General features: G+C 40.2%; 1 protein-coding gene across 1 annotated transcript in view; it reads right to left on the bottom strand.

The window, feature by feature from the left end:
• The window catches only part of LOC108675394 (serine/threonine-protein kinase PLK1), a 71,650-nt gene that overhangs the window by 25,549 nt on the left and 33,895 nt on the right, over positions 1 to 12,206 (bottom strand). Inside the window, exon 2 of the mRNA XM_018163405.2 lies at positions 2,495 to 2,602. Within this exon, the coding sequence (XP_018018894.1) occupies positions 2,495 to 2,602 (108 nt within the window). The remainder of the gene's footprint in view (positions 1 to 2,494; positions 2,603 to 12,206) is intronic.

The raw sequence follows: 12,206 nt of genomic DNA, 5'->3' as shown, positions 1-12,206 counted from the left end.
TAGGTCCACTTCTGTGCTATCATGTCTTGTGCAAGACTGTTTTTTAACTCGAGCAGCACTCATGCCACTGAATTTACGAGCAGACGGATCGAAAATTGGGATCTCGTGTGAGAAACTCAGATGACAAATTTGACAAGGAAAATTATAATTATACTTTATCTTGATGATGAGAATCGTTGTTACACTTCGAAAGCTGGTGTTGAAAAAAGAGTATCGGGATTGTGATTAAGCAATATTAGATGCCATTTCAGTCATGAATGTTTCGATATAATTATAAATTACGACGAAAATTTGTCCAACAACGTAAGAATTGGAAAATTAAGTAAATTGTCTACTTATAGACATTAGCAGGTACTTTCATCATCACGATATTTATCATCGGTAATTAGAGAATCGATCAAACTGCAGCGGACTATCTAAAAACAATAATTTGAGCATAATCGCAGAAGAAAATCTAAGACTACCGCAGAGCAAAGTTTGAAAGCTCCCACTTGGACAAGCGTCTGAAGCAGATCAGTGAGACACGCCGAGCTTACATTAGCAGTCTCGACAAAGAGTTGAAGTTTCGGGGCAGAGTTGGCCACGAGGCCGTGAAGCTCGCGAGAGAAAACATTGCTTCCTTTCAAGAACTTCAGCCTCGAATTGTAGTACAGTAATCTAGCACTCCGAGTGAATGGTAGCAATAAATTCTAAATCTGTCGGATGTGTATCCACCAGAAATTTCTACCCGCAATGATAACTTCTTCACTCAAACTCATTCGTCAACAAAATATTCTACTCACAGCTTGATGTACAAGCGACAAAGCAAGTAGTATAAAAATGTAATTAAATGAAAAAATAGGTGGTTTTTCGCCCTCATCGCATACAAGAATATGACCCAAGTAAATAGATTAGCATAATTGCTAGGAGCAAACTACATTACAGATAAAAACAAAAAAGAAACAGTAACCTTCTCTTAGTTAGGCACTAATTTTAGAGCCCAGGCCATTAAAAATGATTTACCGGCCATCCATTTAAGTGACAAAGTTCACAGGGAACTACGACTGCTTCATTCCAGAAACAGAAGATCACTCATGTTCTGCCATAAAAACGACATTTCTGGGGGCACAAATGCAGTGGCGCTGAGCTCAAGCAAGATAAGGACAGGATGAGCTGGTTGACAGATCACAGTCGATGTAATAGTCACTGAGGTGGGAACATTAGTGGACGGTCGAAGCAAAGTAGCCTCCATTAGACCCACCATCCCGCTAATGGTGTGTAGTTATTAAGCACTTCATTACACACTTTAACTACCTGCTATTTCGGAGTTTCGGAGATAACCTACGCATCACGATTTACTTGGTCAGTCCCATTTTGGGTGTTTCAGAGACGAAAAGAAATATCACAGCAGATGACTCCGCCTAACCCTATAAACTTATCGTAAATTTGCAGCTAATAGTAAATATAAAATTACGAAATTCGTTCACAAAAAGAGATCCACAAATTTCAAATCAATCTACTGTAGACCTAGAGAAGAAATAAAGACTAGCCAAATAACAGGCGGCAGGTGCACGAAACGGCAGCAGGACAAACAGCGCAAGGAACAGAGAGGCTCCGAGAAGCAGCACCTGCCGAGCGGAATTTCGTGTGTGCGTGTCCTAACTTCTCCACCATCTCACGCAGCTGCCGAGCAGGTGCTGAGTCTTCGTACAAGACAAGCACTCAAGACGTTCTCAATCCAGTAGAGAATTGCTCTCAAAATAAGCATCTCGATTATTGAATCACGATTTCAAACACGATCTACCAACATAAACTTCGAGCAAAATGTCTTGCTAAATTAGTAGTACAATTGTAGAGCTAGAGCGACATGACTGGACAATCTTAACACATTCGTGAAGTATGTGAGTTTGTTTCTTTGTTCGAAGCCTGTTACTGTAAACATAAAAATGAGCTATTCGAGCGCGTCTCCGCATTACCTATGGTCACGTGATATTACCTGCATCAGACATTTTATTTTTAAACAGGGAGTACGGGGATGAAACAAAAATTTCAATGTTTCGCTTCAATTCAGTGGAAAAAATTTGTGTTCTAAGAATTAACCGGTCGAAATTCGTTCAAAACGTTGAAACGAAAGTTTTATCGGAATTCTATTTTAATGCGGGCTTGAACGCATTTTCCTCTTACCGACATCACTTCAGTTTGAATACTACCAACGGGAATCGATTTAATGGGATTTGAGACAACAGGACTCGAGATAGCGGGATTCTCAAATGGCAGAGGTTATCTATCCCAGGTAACACCGGGTCAAGCTGCCAGTTGGCTTATATTCTGATGATAGATTCGACTAACTTAAGTAGCAATAAGCTGAAGATATTTACCTTATTATATGTAGCCGCAGGCATGAATTAGGATTTCAAGCTTTAACGACATTGCGAAATTATTTTTCTTATCTGTAATGGAAAAATTTCAAACTCAATCAAACCATTATTTCCTAACAAAATAGACGACGACGCACCTTCTCTTTGTGGTGAGGTTTGGTGATGCGGCTTTTCGGGATGATTTTGCCGGCGTAGGCGACATTGGTGGTGAGATCCGTGAGTTCGTGCACACGCGCGAAGCCGCCCTGCAACACACAAGAAATGGGACTTAAATACGGGGAAACAAAAATTACAGTAAAAAAGTAGTCCAGTTAATGAACAACAAACCTGGAGGGAGGAAACAAAAATACCTGTTTGTTGTTGAAACAAGAGTATTAAATGAAAAAAAGTTCTATGCGTCATTATAAGCAGTACGTTAAATCAAAAGATTTATTTGTATCAGACCGTGTCATAATATTACTAAACGTATGTATCAAAAATATCGGCGAAACTCAAAGTAAGCACGAAAGTAACATTTAAATTTATGGAAAAGGTTTACACAGCAGTAAGCATTGATATTACTATGCAGCAGCACCAGCAGCTGCAGCAATGGCGGAAGCAGCAGCAGCAATGCAGGCGTAACTTCGTAAGCATGGAGATGAAGCGCATGTCTAGACCGGCCGGTTCCCGAGCCCACGCATCACATTCCTGAGTGGGGACGTCGCCAGGAATCGCGGTCGCGGATGAAGCTGGAGAGCGTCCAATTAAAGCCTCTGCCCACTATATTCTATACGCGGAATCGCAAAGAATTCCGAGGTAGCAGTGATATTGTTGACAACAATTTAGAGGATAGTCATATTATACTATGAATCAAGTCTGGAAGCGAAGTTGATCAGATTTTTAATAATGCTAAGACTGCAGTACGAGCAACGGTCTGCGCGATGTAGTTAAAATGATATTTATTCTGCCAGAGAGAAGGGCGACGATACGCCGCCCCAAGATAGAGCCAAATGAGTAGTTAGACGATAGAAAAAGGCTTTATAGAATTTAACGAAATACTTTATTAAACATGTCAATCTCTTAATAAAATAAGTAGGTTATTGAATTACGCGAAGCCCAATTAATCGATCGAAATGTCCGAGAGACAATTACGCCGTTTAAAAAAGGCAGGACCGACGACGTGAGCCGTGCAGTTAACACGACGTCCGGTTGACAAACGAAGGCAGCCGGAGCAATTAATATACTATTTAGTATATAATAGCACATGTTATAATGTTTTCAATCATAACAGCCTGTCATTCGGGGCTATTGATCTTACTCAAATAACTGAAATGATATCTGTGATAATCGAAGTAGCAAACTGAGATTTTATTCAAATAAGTTTATTTCGTTTGGGTTTTCAATTTTTCTCTTGATAAGTTTTCTCATCGGTTCAAATAATTTGTCCTGAAGCTAACTTCAACTGTCGTGTTCACATAGCGTACTTAAAGCTGGAGTCACACGCACTCGATTCACATGACTTCTTAGTATTCTCTCAAGTGAAAATAAAAATTGATTTAATTTAACTAAATTTACTACGCCTAAAGTGGCTGGCGCAGCATCAGCCTCCAATAATTTTCTGCAGAAATGAATGCCGTGTTCATACTAATGTGAAAAAGAATTTGATCACATGCTTGGCTGAACTTCACTTCGCTGGAATCGGGCATGAGATGAACACAGTTAGAAATTCTCTTAATTCAGTGACTGCGCGTGTATAGACTACAATCATATCAAGACCATAAAAACGCCTACGGTTCGTATGATGTAGTAACCTAAATAACGCTGGTTTTTAGTACTTACAATTCTTATCACTATCAAATTTCTCAACAATGACTTTCAGAGAATTAAAAATTATTATGCATTTTGTTTTTATCAAATAAGATAAGGATGAACTTATACGATTGTATTTGACGCTCAGTGACACTGAGTAGTCGACCTTATACTATTATTGTTCTGGGGCCATACTTTCAAAATTCGCTAAGTGAACGTAAGTGCTTACGCTCTATTTTCTTGTCCATAATTGGTGGTTTTTGCTTAGAAGTCCGTCAATGATTGGTTGATGAACTTACGATCTCTCAACTTTTTTTGAAAGTATAGGCCCAGGAAACAAACAAAATATATTCGCATGAACCAAGCTGTGTGAGGATACTGAACCGATTTGCCGATCGATTCTAAAAACCATTTCGATTAAAACTCGAAAGAAAAATTACTTGACGATTATAGCGGCAATGAAAAGTGAGAGGATGAAGGGCAAGTACCAATGCAGGTCAGTGACAGGTCAGTTGTGCGCAGCAGGTCACGCTCCGAAGCACGCAGGTCATTGTCGGGTCTTGCAAACCAAAGATCCTTTCAAGTCAAGCCGTGATTACGACACTTACAATTACGATAATTATACTCCCATTGCGGTGACGCACAACTATTATTGAGAACAAAATGGCTAGATGTTGTGCAAACGTGGAATCAGAATGGAAGCGTGTGATAATTTCATTCGAATTTATTTGATGAAACCTAAAGAAGCTGACGTTTAATGTACAACTATGCGTTAATCATCCTGTGTCAATTTTTCAATCGTAAGAAAGACGGCACAGGTATGTCTAAACTATCGATCAGGCTGGAATTTCTGAGTTGATTTCGAGGCTTGGTACATAACATACAGGAATGGAATATTCATTTAAACGTATTCTATAGGACTTAATTGCCTGAATGAGAAAAGTAAAGAGTGGCTTTATACATCGATACGGCTAAGAAACACTGAAAAAACTAGATGAAACTGTTCCACACAAATCCACCTAGAATTTCCATCATGTCATCAGTTGCGCGACGATTCTTGGCACGAACTTCATAACCAAGACGTAGCGGTATAAAACTTGTGTCAGTTGCAGGATCGTAAATCAGTTCCAGTCACTTCTCAAAATTACGATATGGTTGTTTAGACTACTATTGACTTTGGATAAACTTGTGACAGATAACTGAACGAGCGTACACTGTGTGCACTGATGAATTCGTTTGGTGTACCGAAATCATATCAATAAACAAAAGGTTAATTGAGGAGTCCAACGGTAAAATTAATTTACACTAGAATCGCTTTCAGATGATGCCACAAGGTAAAATGGAATACAAATGAATGCAGACGAGAAATTGGTCTTAAAATCGTGCATAAAACTTCATTCCAAGCGCAGGTGAAAAATAAAGAACAGGTCAATACGTAGTCATTAGGTTTATTATATATAGTAAAACTATCAAATTTAAATTCAGAATAAACTCAGGTACGGTATTTGATAAAATCAGGCACGTAAGGCCAAATTATCTTCACATCAAAGACAACTGTGCATTAATTTCTTTGGAATATCAAACAAATTTGGCTTGAGATAAGAAATTCAAATCCTTCTGAAGATATCAGCACAATCCTACGCATCGCATTAGAACATCTGACACTGAGCCACGCCAGTAAAGCGAGTAATTATGAGATGCATCAAGTCTGCCACGTTTCCCCCATCGTTACTTTCTCCAAGCAGCAAGCACAAAAACTAAGCGCGACGCAACAGTCATGGGAGTAGTGCGCGTACGCAGCCATTACGTAGGCAAATGGATGAGACTCGATCGCGAGTCAGAAACGGCGTCCATAGGAGCTGGCGAGTGACCGTGACTCAGCAGAGTGGTTCCGAGATCGCTGAAGACATCGCGTCGCGGAATTTACGACGAACATCACGAAGGCAGGAGGCTGGAGCGAGGCAGTAAACATCATGATATCGGCACATCATCCAGGGAGGAAAAGGAGTTTCGCCCGCAGCCAAAAAGCGGCCCTCGGGCTGCAATATGGACGAAATAATATACAGGCAGCGGCTCTTTGGTCAGTCGTACGTATGGGGCGGCATGAGTGCGACCTTGTTATCAGAACCAAGGAGATCATTGGATTGGTGAAGGAGAAAGCCGTACAAATAAATTCTGAATAAAAAACGCTTGAACGTCGATGAAAATTTTACATTACTTGGTCATCTTCAGATTCTTCTATTAATGACGAATTATATCTAGTTGAGATACTCATGTACTCTCTTCGCAGCTATATATACGGACCAAAATGACAACCATTTAATCAGTAACGCCATTGAGTAAAATGGAACAAGAGGCTTGCCAGAAAATCGGAGGTCGTCTATTGAAGTAAGTTATCGTTAGTTTGGGTTCGTATTCAAAGTAGACAGTACGAGGATCCGAAAAGAGCATGTGTAAATCCTTGATTTATTACTTAGTAAGGCTTCGGATTCTTCATGCACTCGCGGTACCGAAGCACTTGCAACACTTCTAGTGTGCGGACCACGGCTCGTGGGTATAATAAAAGACGGATTTTTAGCAGCAGCACAAAAGGTCTCCGTGACTGCGACAGCTGATCACAATCCACACCAAATGAGCAGCTTGACAGGTCGAAGATGAATTAGCACACACGCCACGAATAATAATGAGCAACAGGGCTCCTGCCAAGCCGTGCGGGTTGAAGGCCTCAGCTACGCCCACAACAGCCGTGCGATTGGATGCCATCGAAAAGTCTGAGGCCACAGACAAATTCGACAGTAATTTCTAGATGGACGCCGGCATTAGCAAGCAATCCAGCCTAAAGTGAAAACGGTTCGCATCTCTAAAAGAGGTGTCCTTGAAATTTTAAAGCTGCCGATCGAACATCGACTTTCAAAATTTCGTTATTATTCTACGCTTAATGGACGACGATAATTTCCATTCACAAAATTGAATGCTCTATTTTTGATCCGGTTTCAGTAGTTCAATTTGAATGCGAAACGCACTATAATTCCAGGCAAATGAACACGTTGCTTTTAGAAAGGAGAAATCTTTTTTTAAAATTTTCAAGAATGCTGTTGGAGAGAAGCGGCGAATAAAATTTGAAATAAATAATAAATCTAAAATTTATATTTGTTTCAATCCGGACAAAGAGTACAGGTGAGAGCGATGCATAACGAACATTGCATGAAAAACAACCAGTCTGCCAGGTGAGAAGTGGTCAAACCTTAAGACCTAAATTCCTGATGCACTTAACAATGGTCAGGACTGAACAGAAGACCAAACAGACGTGACTGGGCGATTAATTAATCGTGCAGAAGATACCACAAAAATAATGAACAATACGACCGAATCAGAAGCAGCTTGGCATCCCTGGTAAATACTCGAGCGAGGCCTACAAGCGGCAAGAAACCGGTTGCTTCAGCTACACTTAGCAGTCGCTAAGAAACCAAAGAGAATACAGGAGCAGCATTGACCTCAGCTAACACAACAACAGCAATAAGCAGTTCGAATTTTCGAACAGAAAACTTTAGATTTTCGACGGCCGACTCAATCACGGATCACTAAAGAGAACTGTCAACTGAAATGGTAAAGGTTTAGAGAATTGTACTGAGTGACCAACGATCTGCTCATTTGGTGGCGTCACAAACTCACCAAACCCAATTTTGTACTCAAACACGGAACAAAGGCACAGCACGACAGCAAGAAATGAACTGGGCAAGCTTTACGAGAACAAAAACGGGCGTTCAGAAAAGACAAAAAAGCGAAGAGAGAAAAGGCCTCAGATCTCTGCGGGGCTCTGAAGCTGACCGAGGGACGATATCTCTGAACTTTGGCTCCAATAAAAAGGATCAGATTGTTGAAGAAGAACACGATAGAATTGTTTCACGGCGATTACTCAGTGACAGGGCAGAAGATGCCTCCACCACATTAGAATCCAAGCAGTTTGAAACGGAGGCTTGGCATTTTACCTGCTTAATTGTTGGCCCTTAGGCCGCCTCAGGCAAACATTAACGGTTAAACCATATAGGCACCAAAATATACGTGTACATTTGAAACAACGATTAGAAAAATGTTTTATGTTTATAATGTTTCACCTTACCCGAATCGTCTTAGGAAATTTTCATGAAGATCCAGATATTCCTATGTGAATAACAGTAATCAACGCCATCCTGTAGATTGTTCACATCAGTTTCATGGACGGGCATACCGCGATCAACGCTGATGTATATATACTCAAAGAAACGACCTCATAAACATGCTAGGAAAGAAATTAAAATTTAAAGGAAAAATTGTACGTAACTCTCAGTGCAGAATACTCAAGATAATCAATTGAACAATTAACTCGCATGAGCTCGAAACGTATGGGGTGAAATAATGCATAGAAAAAAGGGTGCGTTAGTAATTTCAGTTCGGACTCTGTGATCTTACGTTTTATACGATTCCAAAAAATTTTAGTGTATGGGTATTACGCAAAAACAAAAGCTCTCAAAACATACAACAGTTCAGCTCGTTGGTTGTAGATATCCCGAAAACTAACTGTAAAAAGCAATTGACTGGAGCAAGAAATTGTAACAGTTCAAAACAGTTGGGCCCGGAAAAGCATGTTAAAATAATTGAATAAATTTTTCAGAATCTGATCAGCAATAAAAATTATTTTTATAACAGAATATCTTTTAGGCGTTTCAGGACCATTTAGATTGAAGGCAGATTGATGCACGTGTATCAGGGCAAATGCGGGAGGAATTTAATCGAAGAGATAGGGTTACGAGAAAGAGGTCACGAAGACAATCAATGAAGAGTTTATGGGACGTCCTGAGACAAGCAAGACCACGGAAATGGCTCACGACCGCTACGTCATCAGAGGCGGCGGTCGCTGATTCAGTAGATTGCGAGCTCTAGAACAGGCGTAGCGCTACACACTTGCTCGCCTCTAATGAGTGCTTTTGACCCCTACGTGGTGAGAAAACTAGGAGTGCACGTCCTGTAATTCAGGACAAAAGCTAACCGATAACAAACGCAAGTGACCGGACTCGGTCGAACACGGCGATAGGTTTCAACGACGCGGCGTGTGATAAGATTGCACGGGATTGCTGCGGGTTACCGACGATGTCAGAAGCCAAAAAATTATTAAATATTATGTTAAAATTTGTACATTTTATGAACTATTGGCAAGTTCAGCTTTCAAGGTCTGCGCTTATTTCCTCTTATTCGTATTCATTCTCCTACATTTAGATATATAGTCACGTAATGCGAGTGAATGCATAGTCAAATAATAATTACGATCCGCATGGCACAATTGTATACATGACACTTATAAATACCTGTAAGCAACTAATCGATCAGTTTTCATGTTAAATGATCACAACAGTAAACCTAAAAAACTTCATGCAACTTTTCCATGTCGACATCAGGAGCAATTGCTTTCGTGATAATTTTTAGCGCTCATTATATGTTGGAACTATTATTTAAAAGACCACAATAATCGAAGGAAGAAAAGAGCGTTCAGTCCATGACCAACAATACAAGAGTTCTGTTGCTTATACAACATGGTCGCGTTGTGATAGCTGTGAGCAAAGCTACACATTCAAAGCTGTCAGTGCATTCAAGTGTTCTTTAGGATCTTTTAGATATTCTGAAAACAAGAGTTTAAACAATTTTTGAAAGAAAGAAGTTTATCATTGACAACCTTGCAAAAACTAGGCGCACAAATCCGAGATAGTTAGTTTGTTCTTGACAAAGAAAAAGCAACGAAAAAAATTATCAGTAAGCGAGTTCTTCGCAACTTCGTAAAATGCATTATAAATTTCATCTCAGCAAAATAAAATCTCTCGTACTAACTCCATAATTTTCAACTGTAACATACATTATGAACTTCTACTATCTATACGAGTATATCAATCCTAATAAATATTACCATTGGCCAGAAAGGCATGGCGCAAGAAAGTAACTCTCCTACTAATGCTATCGAACGAGCAGTCATGGATGCTGTAAAGAACCGAGTCCGCACCGACAGGTTGATAAGGATTATTCTCTTTCTATATGCTTACATTTAAAATACTAAGGGATATTATGAAAAAATGTAAGGGGATATTATGAAAAATTGTACTCATCCATTCAATAATTTTTACATTATTTTACAGGGAACGCCAAACGAACACATTAACTGCATCATAGTATGCAATTTACAACCCCCGCATTAAATGTAAGCTAAAAACATTACAGCAACGGGTGGCGTTGTTTGGTACGGTCAGTGTAAAGTGATGAGCTCGAGGCCACACGTCCCAGAACGCCCCGATATCCTTCCATGCTCGGGTGTTTATCGCCGTGGCATCCGGCGCCGGGAGCGGCGACTCCTGCCAGCGTTGCCAGGACTGCTCGAGATGTGCCTCTTGCGCCGTGGGAACTTGCCACAGGCCACGGCACATGCCATGCATGGCTTCTTCTCGCTACGCCTCAACTTTATAAGCAAATGTAACTCGAAATTACACCACTGCGATGGTTTTACTCTTTCCGTAAATTTTGGAAATCTTCTGTACGCTAGTAGAATGTTGTCGAGAATAGGTACCATTTCACATGTGCGGCAGAAAGAAATTGCTCATAAATAAACATAGCCGCGTGAAATCAAGAAATTCATCAGTGAATCAATAACCTAACAATGCAATTTATCATATTTTTCACAATGAGACTCGATATTTCGATGGAATGAAAGAGTTACATTTAAGCATCAGAGACACTTCGTGCTGGACACCAGCTCCAATAAGTTCGGCAAGAGACTCAATAAGTGACATTTAAAGACCATTAGGGCAAGATGATCACCGTAATTGCAGCCTCTGATTGTGGGTGCGTTTGCGACACGGATCCTCAAAGTTGCCCTTGCCAATCGCGCGCAATTTTCATCAGAGCGTGAAGAGGAATTTCCTAGGAGTTGCTTTAAACTTTCGTGCGACAGGATGAGGGTTGATGATGCCGCGGGTCACAGGGCATCATCACGACCTCTACATGCTCTACGGCAAACCTTATCGACGCGCTTGCCTCGCCCCTTTAATTTCATACTGACAACTTAAAAAATAAACAATCTGTAAATTAGATGGATAAATGGTTATCGTTTTGTCAGTGGATGCCAGGAAAGAGCTCTCTCTATTTTAGAATGAAATAATTTTTTGATGTACAGAATTTAATTAGTTAATTTTGATCAAAGGGCGTACAACATTAGACCATTTATTCACGATATAAAACCTTAAAAAATGTTTCAAAGGGTGGATTTATGACTATGAAATTTTAAACGGCCAACGAAAGGCCTCAAAATAGGAAGCTAGAAGACCAGTGACCGATACTACGTAATAAGCAGAAGACTTCCTTCCCTTGCGTGTGTAGTAGACACCGCGTCTGGACAGAAGTTCACACAAGCCAGGCTGTGATACGTAAGATTACGAGTCATTTGGTTACGGTGCAGCGGCTTGATTAAAGCCGGGTCCGCACTACAGTTCAAATACCTTCAGTCAGCCTGCAGACGTCCAAACAGGCGAGCAAAAAAATAGTCATCGATGAAAGATTCTATTCATAAGATTATCGATTCTTTATGTAAATATTCTCGTCAACTAAATGTAGCAATTTGCTTCATCCATAGATGCCTAAAATACTAATTGCTCATCTTACAAATTCTGTACAATAACAATCACGTTATTGTACAGAACAGATTCAGTAAAAATCACCGCGAAGAATTGCCATTGCGGTCACATGATAGTGAAAAGCAAAAAGCAACATGCAATGTTACCAAATTTATATACGGTATAAAACCGGCGCAGCAGCATGGCAGACGCTTAACAAGTGGAACGATCAGCAGTGCGCCTGCAGCCAGACAACAGCCATGTGAAGAATTATTACGTCAAGATCCTGGCAACATCAGGTCCTACTAGTGAACAAGCAAGACTTCATGTCTGAGTTGAATTAAATTGTACAACCCGTATGCACTGTGCAATTTTAAATCGGCAATCGCATACGCATAAAATCCACCGTTAAATTGGCCTGAAGTATCAGATT

The sequence above is a fragment of the Hyalella azteca genome, unplaced genomic scaffold (genome assembly GCF_000764305.2).
Source record: "Hyalella azteca isolate HAZT.00-mixed unplaced genomic scaffold, Hazt_2.0.2 contig5706, whole genome shotgun sequence".
NCBI classification, from domain to species: Eukaryota; Metazoa; Arthropoda; class Malacostraca; order Amphipoda; family Hyalellidae; genus Hyalella; species Hyalella azteca.
The sequence above is the reverse complement of the archived record's forward strand: the minus strand, read 5'-3'. Positions and strand labels throughout refer to the sequence as shown.